This window comes from Podarcis muralis, chromosome 1, assembly GCF_964188315.1.
Source record: "Podarcis muralis chromosome 1, rPodMur119.hap1.1, whole genome shotgun sequence".
In the NCBI taxonomy this organism is placed as follows: Eukaryota; Metazoa; Chordata; class Lepidosauria; order Squamata; family Lacertidae; genus Podarcis; species Podarcis muralis.
Window position 1 is genome coordinate 2,508,019 of NC_135655.1, and position 17,084 is coordinate 2,525,102.

At 49.0% G+C, this 17,084-nt stretch overlaps 2 protein-coding genes across 3 annotated transcripts in view; both read right to left on the reverse strand.

Moving 5' to 3' along the window:
• Window positions 1–17,084, reverse strand: part of MIS18BP1 (MIS18 binding protein 1) — a 641,434-nt gene that overhangs the window by 492,679 nt on the left and 131,671 nt on the right. The gene's annotated exons all lie outside the window — the stretch shown is intronic.
• MDGA2 (MAM domain containing glycosylphosphatidylinositol anchor 2) overlaps window positions 1–17,084 on the reverse strand; it is a 402,177-nt gene that overhangs the window by 123,296 nt on the left and 261,797 nt on the right. For both annotated transcript variants that reach the window (XM_077925178.1, XM_028717480.2), the window contains exons 7-8: window positions 10,534–10,863; window positions 1,306–1,599 (exon numbers count right to left, since the gene is read on the reverse strand). In XM_077925178.1, coding sequence (XP_077781304.1) covers window positions 1,306–1,599; window positions 10,534–10,863 — 624 coding nt within the window. The remainder of the gene's footprint in view (window positions 1–1,305; window positions 1,600–10,533; window positions 10,864–17,084) is intronic.

The following is a 17,084-nucleotide window of genomic DNA, read 5'->3' on the forward strand; positions in this document are numbered from 1 at the left end:
GATTCTATGAGCTAAAGCTTCTGAAAAGAAGGAAAAACACACCTCAATTTATCCTGCCTTATGGAACAAACCCATCTTAAGCTAAACAAAACAGGATCCGATCCACAAAAGTTGTCACTATAAAGCTGTGAAAGGCACAACAGATTAAGAAGGTGACACCTCTAGAATTTTATTACACTAAACTGGATCACAAACCCACAAAACTGTAGAGTTGGAAGAGACCCAAACGGCCATATAGTGAAATCTCCTGCAATGCAATGTATCCAATGTATATTTTAAACAACAACAACAACACACTGTGACCTGGGAGAGGGGTATATTTTGAACTAAACATTTCATTACGAAAGAGCTTTCCCCAATCATACAAGGGTTAAGAACACCCATCGCATTGTCAAAGGTGACCATCAGCTTGTTCTCCAAGATACCCAAAGCCACCTCTTTTGGCTTGCCTTGGGCCAACTACACAATACAGTTGTGAGTTTGTGGGGCCAGTTTGAAGGATGCCCCAACTTACTTCCAATTCTTGGGGTCCTGTACCCAGTGAGGGTTAGAATCTAAATAAAGGGTTCAACTCCTACCAAATTACCAGACATGTTTCTTTGCAAGACAATGACCTTAGCTGGCCACTCAAGTGTCTTCATCAGCATCCCAAAAAGATGGTTCAGGTTGCAAGAGCTACAACTGATGATGCCTTCCAGGCTAATGGGGGGGGGGCTTTCCTTTACCTGCCTCACCTGTCTGCTAGGTAGGAGAACAAGAACCAGAGAGGTGTGTGTATGAACTGAACCGGAAGAAGGCTGGAGGCTGGAGACACAGACTTGCTTGCTCTGTGCTGGATCCAAAACTGTGACTAATGGAGAAGCAAGATCTGTTTTTGAGGATTAATGCTGTGCTCCCCTCGATCCTATGCTCAGGTTGCATTTATGTGTAAATAAAACCATACATCGCAAAGACATTGCAGTCGCTGATTATCTTCACTCCAAGGAAACAGAACCCAGGTAAAGGCCTGGAACCCCTGGAGTCGCTCTCCACTGGGAGATTGGGGAACATGCAACAATACTGATTCACCCCGCACCCAAGACATCATTGTTGGGTAAAGCTGAACCCCTGACAACAAAGGAGAAGCCACAAAACTCACACACAAAACTGTATCATGAAGACGCTGTACCAAGACGCTGTGGAGATCAGGAAAACCTCAGGCGCTTAGCACCGACAGCGGATGGTTCCAGAGACAAGAACTGGCCCAGAAATGCAATCCAGACTCATTTTTACAAAACTGGGGGTCAGGGGAGGGTGTGGACTTACACTGCACTATGAGCTGCACCAGGGCTTCCCTCGGCTTGACGTTAAATCCATTGTACTGGCTGGTCTGACACCTGTAAGTCCCCGTCATCTCCCTCGAGACGTTGACGATCCTCAGGATCCCATCGTAGCTCTCCATCTGCATAGTTCCATCGGGCATGGGGACCTCCTTGTCCGCCCTGGACCAGAGGATGATCGGCTTGGGCTTCCCAGTCACCTGGCACTGCAGCTCAACCGTGTCTCCTTCCCTGGTCACCAAGGGCGACTTTTCTTGCGGGACAGTCAGGTTGGGTGGAACTTCAAATGGGGGCAAAGGGGTGGGAGAGAGAAAAGGGAGGAAAGAGAGAGGGAGCAAAAAAGGGATGATTAGTACTTGGAAGTTCTCTGCATATGATGAAAGCTTAGGATTGCTCTGTCTGTCAGGGCGTACAGCATTATATATATATATCATATGGTTGAAACTGTGCCAATTAAATGCAGGGGGGGGAACTCTTGCACCGGGTGACCCAAGTGGAATCCATGCAAAAAGTTTTTAATTTCTCTGCCTTGCTTGCTAGGCTAGGGATGGTCTTGTGGATAGTTGGGTGGCCCTGTGAGATCCCATGAGAGCATCACAGAGCCTTGCCCAATAAGCAAAGCAGAGAACTTTTAGGTGTTTTTTTTTGGGGGGGGGGTGGTTAAAGCCTGGTTGCTGCACCAGCTCCAGAAGGCATGAATGCATGTATGGGGGCAGTTCCAAGGAGGCCGTTTGAATATATGTATTTTTGCATATCCGCACCATCCCCAGAACATAACACCCATGAAAGATGCCATTGTATAGAAATTATCTGGGCTTTTGAGAATTTCACATGAAGCAGGGGAAAAGTCCCCCTCACAGTAGACCAACCACTGTGCAGCCCATCTCCCTCAATCTCTGGGAAGTGTGGAAAATTAGCAGCCAAACCTAACAATGCATATTCTTGCTAGTTAGCATAAGAAGGGGTTAAGGCCACAGAGCTGTACTGCTGATGGGCAGAGACTCAGACCATAGAAATGTAATTGGTAGAGAGGGCTCTGCGTGATGTCATTTCCCCTCCTCTCTTGAGCAGGAAGAATCAAAGAAGTATTTCCTGTTCCTTTCCTCTTTCTCTTTGACCAGCGATGGGAGCAGACATGGATCCTACTGCTCCATCTCAAGCACACGCCTCAGGTCTGTTTATGCGGTAAAGATTTTCCCTTCATTTATTTCCCTGCTGTTGCTGCTGAGAACAAATGCAGGACTATGAGTAAATAAATCATATTTTAAACTACTTCTCAGTCTGTTGTCTGAATCTTTGTTAAGCAGGGAAAGAAAAGGGGGGAGGCAGCTTGCTTCTCAGCTGGACTTAATTCGCAACCTGTTCCTATATGCTTTCCATTTTTCCGCTAAGGATCAGACTTTAAACTCTTCTTAGTGTATGTTCAGCCCACACACGTTGGCACCTGGAGGGATAAATTGCCATTAATATATCCTCTCCTACCTATTAAACATATCCCACAAGAAGTAGATAAAAAGAAGTGGAAAAATAATAACTTACTTTTCCATTAAAACGGGTATTTGTTTTGCAGACACAATAATATTGAAAGGTGTTTAAAAAGTGTTAGAAATGATTGATGGATGGATGGACGGTTGGAGGTTGGATGGCGGCTAACAGATTGAGGTTGAATCCTGACAAGACAGAAGTAACGTACTGTTTTGGGGGGACAGGAGGCGGGTGGGTGTGGAGGATTCCCTGGTCCTGAATGGTGTCACTGTGCCCCTGAAGGACCAGGTGCGCAGCCTGGGAGTCATTCTGGGCTCACAGCTGTCCATGGAGGCGCAGGTCAATTCTGTGTCCAGGGCAGCTGTTTATCAGCTCCATCTGGTACACAGGATGAGACCCTCCCTGCCCGCAGACTGTCTGGCCAGAGTGGTGCATGCTCTGATTATCTCCCGCTTGGACTACTGCAATGCGCTCTACGTGGGGCTACCTTTGAAGGTGACCCGGAAACTACAACTAATCCAGAATGCGGCAGCTAGACTGGTGACTGGGAGCAGCCACCAAGACCACATAACAACGGTCTTGAAAGACCTACACTGGCTCCCAGTACGTTTCCGAGCACAATTCACAGTATTGGTGCTGACCTTTAAAGCCCTAAACGGCCTCGGTCCAGTATACCTGAAGGAGCGTCTCCACCTCCATCGTTCTGCCCGGACACTGAGGTCCAGCTCTGAGGGCCTTCTGGCGGTTCCCTCCCTGCGAGAAGCCAAGTTACAGGGAACCAGGCAGAGGGCCTTCTCGGAGGTGGCACCCGCCCTGTGGAACGCCCTCCCACCAGATGTCAAAGAGAAAAATAACTACCAAACTTTTAGAAGACATCTGAAGGCAGCCCTCTTTAGGGAAGCTTTTAAAGTTTAATAGGTTATTGTATTGTACTGTTTTGTTGGAAGCCGCCCAGAGTGGCTGGGGAATAAATAAATTAATAATAATAATAATAATAATAATAATAATAATAATAATAATAATAATAATTGCTCTGAGTAAGCTTGCCGTTTTTAAGAAGTCTCGGCCGAGCCATTAATTGCAGCCTAGGAATTTACTCTTGCCATGATTGCAATGGGCACATTTATTTAAAGGTAACAAAATACTCCAGCGGTTGCTTTCGGAATGACGAGAAGGTTGGTTCTCTCCTTCCCCGCCAGACTCATCCGGAGAAGGGAGCAAAAGCACCGGGAAGAACAGGCTCCCTTTGGTCTCTTGAGAGTGTGACATTCAATTAGTAAGTGCATTTTGCAGATAAAAAGGTCAGTCAGAAGGAGGAGAGGCCACCCTGACCCGCCACTTCCTTGCTCAAAGAGCTTAACACAGTTTCCAACTGTGACTCACCCTGTACGATAAAAAGGGGGGGGGGCAGAGAAAGAACCAACTTCTCCAGATGCTTAAAGAAATGACTCAGAACAGGAATCCTGATGGATGTTCTGCAGCAACCAGCCTGTGCCCTAACTTTTGGCGAGGTTACCCTAGTTCAGGGGTCTGCAACCCGCGGCTCCGGAGCCGCATGTGGCTCTTTTACACCTTTGCCGCGGCTCCAGGGCGGATACTAGCGAGGGGAGGAGGCGCATTGTGCGCCCCGACACTCCCCACTGTGGCGGGCGCTGTACTGGCTGTGATGTCGCATGGGGGCAGTGCGTGCGTTAGTCACGCACCGTCCCGACGTCACCTTCCTGCCCGCTGTCAGATTGAACATTAAGGTAAGAAACAATATATGCAATGTTATATTTGTTTTAAATGTTGCAATGGTTTTGCGGCTCCCAGTTTTTTTTTCTTAGGAAACGGGTCCAAGTGGCTCTTTTTGTCTTCAAGGTTGCAGACCTCTGCCCTAGTTGAAGGTAAAGGTAAAGGTAAAGGACCCCTGGACGGTTAAGGCGACTATGGGATGTAGAGTTCATCTCGCTTTCAGGCCGAGGGAGCTGGCATTTGTCCACAGACAGCTTTCCGGGTCATGTGGCAAGCAGGACTAAACCACTACTGGTGCACAGAGGACCATGACGAGTGCCAGAGCGCACAGAAACACTGTTTACCTCCCCGCCGCAGCGGTACCGATTTATCTACTTGCGCTGGTGTGCTTTCGAACTGCTAAGTTGGCAGGAGCTGGGGCAGAGCAACAGGAGCTCACCCCGTTGAGCAAATTCGAACCACTGACCTTGCGATCAGCAAGTCCAAGGGGCTCAATGGTTTAGACTACAGCACCACCCAAGTGTTTCCTCCTTTGACCTTTACCTAGTTGAAGAGGAGGAGAGGATGGGAGAAGCTGCTTGAAAGTCAGATGATGATGATATCATCATCATTATCATCACTTGTTTATTTAATTTGCAAAATTTATATACCACTTGATTGTAAACAAAAGCAGTTTACAAAAAGATAAAAGAAGAAAATCTGGGCAGGCTTGTCTAAAAAGGAATGCACTGGAAAAAGCACCGTGAAGTTGCCTGCTTGATCTCATTAGGCAGGGAGTTCCACAGAGTACATGCTGTCTCACTAAACCAGTGTTTCCCAACCTTGTGCCTCCAGCTGTTTTTGAACTACAACTCCCATCATCCCTGACTAGCAAGACCAGTGGCAAGGGATGATGGGAATTGTAGTCCAAAAACAGCTGGAGGCACAAGGTTGGGAAACACTGCACTAAACGATCAGTTTCTTGCAGAACTGGTCCCATGTGGCACCTGCCAATTCTGCCAACTGAAGTGATCGAGTGGGCACGTGTGGAGTAAGGAGATATTGTAGGCTTTTGCCAAGTCAACTCCAAGAGGCTTACAAAACAACTTCCAGAAAATAAACAGCCATACAATATATTAAAAACATTAAAACACCCAGAAGTCAGGAGAGGGCTGCTGCCCCATCACACCATCATGGAATTGTAGAGGAACAGGAGTTTGGAAGAAGAAGAGACCGAAAGACAATGGGAAAGCCTTCTTCATATATCTGAAGGGCTGACCCATGGAAGATTGAGCAGGCTTGCTTTCTGCTGCTCTGGAGAATAGGACCTGAACCAATGGATTCACATGACAAGGAAGGAGAGTCCAACTAAACATTAGGAAGAACTTTCTGACAGTAAGAGCTGTTCAGTAGTGGAAAGGAGCCATCGGAAGGTGGTGGACTCTCCTTCATTGGAGGTCTTTAAAAAGGTTGCCACCTGTCAGGGAATCTTCAGCTGAGATTCCTGCATTTCAGGGGGTTGGACTGAATGGCCCTTGGGGTTCCTTCCAACTCAACAATTCTATGATTATGTGATTTTAAATACACCTGGGGAGTCATAGAGGAATGTGCAGAACAGATTTGGGGGCATGTGGGGAGAGGTGGAAATCCCACTGCAGAAGCAGAAGTCATTCCACTCAAGCATTGACCTAGCACTACTTGGGATTTGATATATGTGTGTGTGTGAATTGTTGGACATTATGGAAATGTTTCTAAATATCTCTTTGCTATCCCTGCAAGTCCAAACAGCGATGAGTAACTCTCAATGACCTTCACATGCACTTGGAGTTTGCTGTGCGATTGTGATCAAGTCCTGCCCTCTAGACGGTGTTGATGACTAAGAGGACACCCAAGGAGATTGGTTCTACCTCAAGGCTTTCTTCCTCTCAGCCCTTTCTCCATCCATCATCGCCCATCCATCACTGCCCGAGGAAGTTATGGAGAGCTTTCAGGTCCGACCTTCTGATGGATGCTTCTGATATCTCCAATCCCTCTTCCAAATGAATCCATCACAACTAACAATAATGCATCGGTTACTTTCTGCTGGAGAAGAAATACGCCACTGTGTGGAACGGCCCAGCAGCAACCTGGCGAGACGGTCACAACACAGCCGTGTCCGTCGCCCATCCATCATGCCATGGACATCCAATAAGACCTGTATTCACACTACACTTCAACATTTGGGTCTTGCTGTGAGTTATGAGCAGCTGTGTTGTGCTAAAGGAAAGAATGATGTTGGCAACCCTGAGCAAAGTTACTTTAGGATCCATGAACATTGCTCACATTCTGTCTTATATTGATTTGAAATCCTAGAGGAGGGGTGGGGATTCTCTCGCCCGCAGGCCCACCAGTGAGGATGTTGGGGGCAAATGCCCACCTTTCCAGGGCCTGACATATTGTGTGTGTGTGCCTGTAATGAGCTTGAGGGGCAGGGTCAGCCTGGATGATGCCCTGAGTTCCTTTCAATTCTCAGAGGACTGTACCCTGCTGTCAGCTGGTCTAGATGCAGGTCAGCACTCAAGATGTAGACAAGAAGAATGGTTAGCTCTTCCTTCAAGAAAACAGTAGTGCCTATAAACAAGGACTGGTCCCCATGAAACAGTTGCCAGGACTGAAGCTCCCTGCCTTCTACTTCCCACTAAGTCTCCTCCCCTGCCAGATGTCCCCCAAGCAGCCTTAAACTAAGTTGGGGTGGGGCCACCGTGCCCACCGTTCTGCTACATGCAAGGCTCTCTGTGACCTTGGAGACAAGCGGCCCCTCCTTCTCTGCTTCATGTCCGGAGTCTGCATTGCTTTCTGCTCTAGCTCTTCTCTCTCACTCAAGCCAGTCGCTTCTTCAGCCTCCAACCCTTCTGTCCCCCACCTTCATCCTCCGGCCTGTCCTCAGTGTCCCACCACCACTGCCCAGGCTCTGAGTCTTCCTCCCCTGAGTCTTCTTCCCATTGGAGTGTCAATGCTGTGAGCTCCTCCATCCTATGCTCAGGATGTATCTATGTGCCAATAAATCCACATAGCCTAAAGACACCACAGTCTCCGCTGACCTTCATTCCAAGGAAACCAACTCCTGGGTAAGCGCAGAAACTCCTGGAGTCTATCACCGCCCAGAGATTGGGCTGGCATGTCACACTCTCCCTTCTTGTGGTTTCCAGCAACTGGTGTTCAGAATCATTGCTGCCTCCAAGTGTGGAGGCGCAAAATAGCCACGATGCATAGTAGTTATCAATAGCCTTGTCCTCCATGAATCTGTCCAGTCCTCTGTTCAGCCCATCCAAGTTCATAAACATCACTGCCTCCCTTAGGACGCCAGTTCTGTTGTCTAACTATCAGCATCATGAATTGTCGAGTTGGAAGGGCCATCTAGCCCAACCCCTGGAAATAAGAACCCAGGAAGATCCCTGCAGGATCAGGCCAGTGGCCAGGATCCAAGCACAAGGGCAACTCCTCCCTCCTGTGACTGGCATCGCTGCCTCCGACTGCGACTGAATCTCTGCCCCCCTCATTGTCCCAGGAGACGTGTTACTCATACCACAAAGGACCAGGAGACTGTGGAGAGACACTCATTCCCAGGACACAATGTCTGCTTTACAGGTCAGGGTGTTTGGCTTTACAAAAGCATCAAACAATGGGAGCGCCTCTTGCCTTTCGGTCCTCAGCTGAAAACTCACCTCCTCTTCTTCCCTGACACCTCCTTGGTCACCCTCCCAAAATGTTAATCTTTCTCAGAAATCAAATCTAAAGCTTCATGAGCTCTTCCTTCCTCTCCTCTGGTGCTCTGAGCGTTAAGTAATAAGCAGACTAAATTAGGCTGAATTGGGGCCTACGCCAAGGTGCCTAACTTGCAGAATGCATTCTATCCACAGGATCGGGGTCCATATCAATAGAGTAGGCAGCGTTACATACCCTCCAACATTTCTCCGGTGAAAATAGGGACGTCCTATGCCACCCCATCCAACTTTTCTCCACTGAATACAGGGGCGTCCTATTCCACCCCCTCCACCATTTCTCCAGTGAAGGAAAAGTGGGACATTCCTGGATCCAATCAGAAACTGGGATGGATTCTGTGATTCCAGGCATGGAAATTTGGGATACTTGGAGGGTCTGGCCTCATACGGAACCAGACCCACTGGTCCACCTAGCTCATAACTAGCTAGGGTTATATATATATTTCGTAATTGTGCAAATCTGTTCATGTTGTAAGTCACCTTGGGCATGGTTTTAACAATGAAGAGGTGAGACAATGATGAATCCCACCCCAAATTAGCTCCTTTGATATGTGCCCTTGTTGAAATGAGTGGTGGGGCGAAGGTTGCCCATCACTCCTGGAAACCTAATGGAGTCTCAAGGCTCTGTGACAACCGTGCCACTGGTCTCCATCCACTGCCACCCACCTGAATCTCCACAGTGGTGGAGGGGTTGGAGCAGTGTTTCTCAAACTTGGGTCCTCAGTTGTTGTTGTTGGACTACAACTCCCATCATCCCTGACCACTGGTCCTGCTAGCTAGAGGAGACGGGAGTTGTAGTCCATAACCAGCTGGGGACCCCAGCTTGAGAAACACCAGTAGAGTGTTGGTCTAGGAGCTGGGAGCTCACTGGGTGGCCTTGGGCCAGTCCCTGCCTCTCTCAGCCTAACCTAACTCCCAGGGTTGCTGTTGTTGCGGGGATTCAATGAGGAGCAGCTGGAGGAGAACTATGGACGCCACCTTGAGCTCCTTGGAGGAAAAGTTGGGCTATAAATGCCATTAATAAATGAACATTATGTCAGGGAACTGCCATCGGCTCAGAGGCGAGAAATAGAAGGGCAGTTGTGTTACAGGGAGCCACCGAAAATCTTGTGAAGCAGTTCCTCTTCCAGGGAGGAGGAAAGCCCCACCACCAATGGGGAAGAGGTACAAGGACCAGAGGATGCTGGTGAGAGCCTTAACACCGCTTCTGGGCAGGCTGGACAGGAGAGAAACACGCCCTTGCCATCACCCATCCTGCGCATATAATAATAATAATAATAATTTATTATTTATACCCCACCCATCTGGCTGAGTTTCCCCAGCCACTCTGGGCAGCTCCCAATCAAGTCTTAAAAACAATACAGCATTAAATATTAAAAACTGCCTTCAGATGTCTTTTAAAGATAGGATAGCTGCTTATTTCCTTCACATCTGAAGGGAGGATGTTCCACAGGGCGGGTGCCACTACCGAGGAGGCCCTCTGTTTGGTTCACTGTAACCTCACTTCTTGCAATGAGGGAACCACCAGAAGGCCCTCAGCGCTGGATCTCAGTGTCCGGGCTGAACGATGGGGGTGGAGACGCTCCTTCAGGTATACTGGACCGAGGCTGTTTAGGGCTTTCAAGGTCAGCACCAATACTTTGAATTATGCTCGGAAACATAATGGGAGCCAATGTAGGTCTTTCAAGACCGGTGTTATGTGGTCTCCGCGACCGCTCCCAGCCACCAGTCTAGCTGCCGCATTCTGGATTAGTTGTAGTTTCCGAGTCACCTTCAAAGGTAGCCCCATGTAGAGCGCATTGCAGTAGTCCAAGCGGGAGATAACCAGAGCATGTACCACTCTGGCAAGACAGTCCACAGGCAGATAGGGTCTCATCCTGCGTACCAGGTGGAGCTGGTAGACAGCCGCCCTGGACACAGAATTAACCAGCACCTCCATGGACAGCTGTGAGTCCAAAATGACTCACAGTAGTTTGAGGCGCAGAGAGGGGAGGAGACGTTTGGGGGTAATGAAACTCTTGCGTTGGGGAAGGTCCAAAAAGAGACCACTCCCGGATTCTGCTAGCGATTGAGCCAGACATGAGCTTTGGGGCTCTTCACTGTAAATAGTTTGCACCAAAATAAAGCCTGTAAATGACAGGTTGGAGTCCTGCCTGGTTACTCTCGAGCAACCACAACAGCCACCTGGCACATTACCTCTGGCCTCCCATTCTGGCTGCCAAATCAGACTCCAACAGTGACGGAAATGCCCTCACCTGTGCTGCTGGAAATGTTGACATCGATGCTGATGTCCGAAATCCCCCCGCCCTTCAGGGATGCAACACAGGTGTATGTCCCAAAGTCCGTGAACTTCAGGTCAATGATATCCAAGTTGGTGGTGCCCGGGGAGACGTCGGGGTCCGTCTGGGTGATGACCATCCTCTCTGAGCTGCGCAGCGGCCGGCCGTTTTTGAACCAGCTGAAGGTGAGCTCCTCGGAAGGGACCGCCTCCACCTGGCAGGAGATCTTGACCTCCCGGCCGATCTGGATATTGTCGTCTTTGTGATACGGGTCAGGCGTGATCCAGAACCGCCCTTTCTTCAAGGCTAAAGGGAAGAGAAGCACAAGGTGAGTTGGGGGGTAAGGACCGCTTTTGATTCACTGCACAGGTGAGACCAGGGATGCAGGAACCTGCCAATTTCTACTTCTCACAGCTTTTCCAATTGGGCTGTCCACATTTTTTCAGCAACTTGCAACACAAGTATAATGTTTCAAAAGCTGCACGAAACTTTGCTGGCAATTTAGTGCAAATTTCTCTTAACGTACACATTTTTTGTATGCACTTTTGACTAATGTGCACATTTCTGCAAGCTGCTTCCTTCCATATAATGCACTCATATAATGCTTTCCCCACTAATACACACATTCTTATGCACCCTTTAATACACATTATTTGGTTGGAGAAGCGTTTTGCAAAATTCAAAGAAGTGCAGATTGCAGAGGATAACTGTGTGTTGGGTTCATGGAATGGTTTGAAATGCTGGAATAAGGTCGTTTCTCATTAAAACAACGCAGATATAACCCAAATACCTAAAAAACCCACCTCCTTCCTTACAGACTCTCTTGGGTGCTCTTAGAGGCAGAGGGGACCCTTTTGGTCATCCCTCCACCCACTGAGGCTCAAGGGGTGGCAGCACAGGACCTTCTCTGTGGTGGCCCCTGAGCTGGGAAACCCCTTCCCCACAGAAGTGTGTCTGACACCTTCATTGCACAGCTTCTGGCAAATGACGAATGGCTTTTGACAAGCTGGGATGTATATTTTCAGCACCTACATTCAAAGTAAGATTTCGCCCCCTTCCTTAGGCGAGACACAACACCATGGCAAACCGTCAAAAAGGGAGAGCATCTCTGTTGGGCCAGCAGTTCTGTAAGTAACAGCCAGTTCCCCCCAATTCTACATTCTCCTTTGGACTGAATGTGCTTTGCTGTGTTAGGCTGCAGCCACGAGGCCAAGGAGAAGCAACCACTGTGCCTCTCTGCCTGGCCTGCTGCTCTCACTTAGCCTCTGGACGTGCTGAAGTTTGATGCTCCACAAGCCACCTTAAAAGATAAGCCACTTTTTAAGTGCCACCCATACAATTCCTGCTCGTATAAGTGTCTCTGTTTTGCTTCGTGCTGGAAAAGTGCCACGAAGACAAAGACACAGGCCGAACGTTTTAGCAAGCAAACATTCAGGCTGAATGCAAACTCTGCAAGACAAATAGCGAAATGCAAATTTCAGCAGCAGCACGGACACCGCAGCCTAGGAGAACTTCCACGCCCCCTTATTTCTCTGGCTGCTGATTCCACACCCCCTTACTTCCCAGGAGGACGAGGTGTGGGTGAAATTAGGACACGGCTGACAGCCTGTTGCCCTGGACTGATGCAATGGTGGACTGACCAAGGAGGACATTATGACAACAAAAGGCAGAAGGCTCTAGACAAGCTCATCGTCCCTCTGTGTCACGACACGGTTCTTACGTCATTTGGCAATTTCGTGGCTGGATGTGCAGCAATGCATGCTGGGAAAGGTCTTACGAGGGCATCCATAGTTCACATCAGGACAGCTCCCTCCCCCCTGCCCGTATGCATGGCAAATACAGAAATCTCTCATCCACACTCAATTGCTTTGACTCTTTTGTCCAAGGCTTTGGAAACCAAGCCTCCTGAGGAATGCTTGAGGGAGTTGGCTGGTCTAGCCTGGAGAAAACAAGACTGAGAGGAGATATTGCAGGGGGTAGACTAGATGATCCTTGGGGTGCCTTGGCGTTCCTTCCAACTCTATGATTTTGTCATTCTATGATATGACAGCCATCTTCAAACATCTTATTCCAGAAACTACAACTGATCCAGAATGTGGCTGACAGGCTGGTGACTGGGAGCAGCTGCCGGGACCATATAACACTGGTTCTAAAGGATTAAGAGCTGTTTGACAGTGGAACCGTCTCTCTCAAGAGGTTGCGGACTCTCCTTCTTTGGAGGTTTTTTTAGCAGAGGTTAGATGGTCATCTGTCATGCTGTAGCTGAAGCTAGCTGGAATCATAGGTCTAAAGAAAGAGAGTAGACTTGCACATGCTGGCCAAATTCTGCTTTGCTCTTCTCAGAAGTACGTAAAGGCGAGAAGGGACTTGGGCGGTGCTGTGGTCTAAATCACTGAGCCCCTTGGGCTTGCCGATCAGAAGGTCAGCGGTTCGAATCCCCACGACGGGGTGAGCTCCCGTTGTTTGGTCCCTGCTCCTGCCAACCTAGCAGTTCAAAAGCACGTCAAAGTGCAAGTAGATAAATACAGTGGTACCTCGGGTTAAGTACTTAATTCGTTCTGGAGGTCCGTACTTAACCTGAAACTGTTCTTAACCTGAAGCACCACTTTAGCTAATGGGGCCTCCCACTGCTGCTGTGCCACTGGAGCATGATTTCTGTTCTCATCCTGAAGCAAAGTTCTTAACCCGAGGTACTATTCCTGGGTTAGCGGAGTCTGTAACCTGAAACGTATGTAACCCGAGATACCACTGTAGGTATCACTCCAGCAGGAAGGTAAACGGCATTTCCATGCACTGCTCTGGTTCGCCAGAAGCGGCTTAGTCATGCTGGTCACATGACCTGGAAAAACTGCAGACAAACACCAGCTCCCTCGGCCTATAGAGCGAGATGAGTGCACAACCCCAGAGTTGTCCGTGACTGGACTTAACAGTCAGGGGTCCTTTCCCTTTCCCTTTTTTACCTCCAACTCCACAATTCTCTGATTCTATATGGAGCGCTGCTGAGTTGTAGCTTTCTGCTTTACTTTAATTGTTCCTTTCATCTTTCCTCCCTGATCATTTTAAGCGGCTTTGGACGGGCGTTTGCCTTAAAGGATTTGACACTATTAGAAAAAAGGGAGGCCATTTTAGCAGCTGACTGCTCCACACTCAGGAAACGCCTCACCTGCCAGACTCACCTACTCCAGAACATCTTCTTAAGCAATTCCAAAACATGTCCTAAGCCCTCCCTGTGGCCAAACACGGCCCCTCCTCTCCCCTGCCTCAACCAACTGCATTGCTAATGCACAAATTAAGTTGCAACTGCCTTGGCGACAACTTCTCCATGTCCTCTCGAGGTGTAGCTTTGCTGGCCTTCCTCCACCCCAAGCATCCCTCTAATCTGCCCAAACATCCCTATCTTGCAAATGCACATTTAGCAGGACATGAATGGCATCAAAGGGAGCCTTTCAGCTCCCTTCTGTCAACAGGCTTTGCTGGAATACTTGTGGCAAAGTCAGCTGCCTCTGAAGCGCCCACCAGGGACCCAGGGCTGCTCACGTCGGCCTCTGCAGAGGATGTTTACGGGTTTGACCATGCAAAGCCCATGGCGTCGACCGTGGTAAGGAGCCGGCCTGCGAGACGAAGCAAATTGGGCTAGAGCTGAGCCAACAATTCTCAGAAGACTGTTTCTTCCCCCCCCCCCGAGAAAATTCTGCTGAGTCTTTTTTCTCTCTCTCGCCCCCACTTTGCGATCAAAGCCACATTCACACCGTGCATTTAAAGGACTACGGTGCCGCTTTGAAGCACACATGGCTTTCCCAAGAATCCTGGGAACTATAGTTTCTTGAGGGTGCTGGTGGCTGTTAGGAGACTCTCATTTCCCCCCTGCCAAAGCTACAATTGCAGGAGCTCCCTGGGAAAAGGGATTGGTGGTTTTGGGAGGGGAAAAGGAGGGTCTCATAAAAACCTGCAGTGCCCTTAACAAACTACAGCTCCCACAGATGCTACCCCATCTAAATCAGACTGGCAAAACAAATTAAGAGAATCTGTGGAGCTGGCGAGACTGTCAGGGGACTGCCATTGGAAAGGGAAGGGAGGCAGAGGTTGGGACACAGGGAGGCTCCGGAAATCTTGCTTCCAATTGTGGAACAGTCCTAACTGCAATAGAGACCCCCGTCTGAATCCCCAGAGAGTTGTTGCTGCCAGTCCGTGTGGGCGATACTGAGCTGGATGGAGCCACAGTCTGGCTCTGCAAATGGCATCTCCCCGCGCTCCACTCCTTCCAGACGCCAGCTCTGCTCCTGGTGGGGCTCCTCCTCCGCTCCTTAGCATTTAACAAATCCCCAACTTCCAAAAAGTGTCGGTGCAATTAAGCAGCAAGGCATTATCCTACCAGGGCATCTCAAAACTTTTTAATATCAAGTAATTACTTGGCACTTATGAGACCAGATGCATTCACATTTTCAATTTAAATGCAAATACTGCTGAAGGATTTACACAGGTTGGTACCTCTAATTTTTATAAATGCCTCTTTCTTAAAAAGGGGGGGGGGAGGAGAGAGGAGGGGGGAGAGGGGGAGAACGGCAAGAGAACTTGATCTTTTGCAAGTGTAGCGCTACAGATGTCTCCATCCGCCTGGGATCAAGTTAATTATGTACTGTTTGTCTGGCAGGATTCCAGTGGGGGTGGGGGCCATAGGTGGGTTCTCTGCAGGAGTGAGGCACTCAGCAGCTGAAGTGCACCTGGGCACAGTTCTGGCACCTCTCAGGTGGGCACCATGGCGGGCTGGTGCTCCCCCCACCTGCTTCTTGCCTATTCCTTCACTGCACTGATTCCCGGGGTCCCTTCCAACTCTACGATTCTATGATCTGACTTAGCAGAAGACAGCTTCCAATATTCCTCAGGCCCTGGAGATCCACTGCTGTTTGCAGCCTTCCTTCAGAGCTTGTTTGCACCCTCTTCCCCCCAACTCTTCAGAGGCGCCCTCGTGGCACGGAAAGCTTTTAACCTATTATTTAGGAATAATCATTACTGCATCCGGCTGCAACAACCATGATCAATAGGCTATCTACATCTTAATGTGGAGCTGCCTATAAAATCGACCCAGGAAATGCCTTGGCTGCTGGCAAAGGAGAGAGCCCCGGCCTCGGTTCCCGGCTGTAAAATGCACAAGGCGATTAAACTGAGTGGCCATTGCCCTTCTGCATTTTTATCCATGGGCTTGTAAAGTTTCATGGGGAGAGGGATGCTCAGCATGGCAAAAGTACAAACTTTAAACCACTTGCGAACCGCTAAAGAATGTAGGAAGAGCCTGCTGGATGGGGGTAATGGTCCATTTAGCTCGGCATCCTGTTCTCACAGTGGCCAACCAAATGTCTGTGTGGAACCAGCAAGCAGCATTTGAAGAAGAAGAAGAAGAAGAGTTTGGATTTGATATCCCGCCTTTCACTCCCTTTAAGGAGTCTCAAAGCGGCTAACATTCTCCTTTCCCTTCCTCCCCCACAACAAACACTCTGTGAGGTGAGTGGGGCTGAGAGACTTCAAAGAAGTGTGACTGACCCAAGGTCACCCAGCAGCTGCATGTGGAGGAGCGGAGACACGAACCCGGTTCCCCAGATTACGAGACTACTACTCTTAACCACTACACCACACCGGCTCTCTTTGGGCACAAGACCCTTCTCCCCTCCTGTGGCTTCCAGCAACTGATATTCAGAACATTGCTGCTTCCAACTGTGGAAGCAGAACAGAGCCATCATAACTTTGTTGTTGTTGTTGTTTAGTCGTTTAGTCGTGTCCGACTCTTCGTGACCCCCTGGACCAGAGCACGCCAGGCACTCCTGTCTTCCACTGCCTCTCACAGTTTGGTCAGGCTCATGTTCATAGCTTCGAGAACACTGTCCCACCATCTCGTCCTCTGTCGTCCCCTTCTCCTTGTGCCCTCCATCTTTCCCAACATCAGGGTCTTTTCCAGGGAGTCTTCTCTTCTCATGAGGTGGCCAAAGTCTTGGAGCCTCAGCTTCAGGATCTGTCCTTCCAGTGAGCACTTAGGGCTGATTTCCTTCAGAATGGATAGGTTGGATCTTCTTGCAGTCCATGGGACTCTCAAGAGTCTTCTCCAGCACCATAATTCAAAAGCATCAAAAGCATGTGGAGGAGTGGAGATGCAAACCCGGTTCCCCAGATTACGTGACTACTGCTCTTAACCACTACACCACACTGGCTCTTTTAATGAGGGTGAAAGAGGAGAGCGCAAAATAGGGTCTGAAGCCATCATGGCTAAGAGCCATCAATGGCCCACTACTCCATCAGTTTGCCTAATCCTCTTTTAAAGACATCTAGGTTAGTGGCCATCCAGTTTAACTATGTGCCACATGTAGAAGTACAATTCTGTTACTTTGGATTCCACTGAAGAACCTTGGCTGTAGTAGGTTTATTGAGATGACCTTATTGCAGTCAGATCAACAATTCATGCTTTGCCTGATAGGCACATGAAGGGACTGAGGCTCACAGAGTTTTCCCCCGAAACAAAATAAAAAAAATTCCTTCCA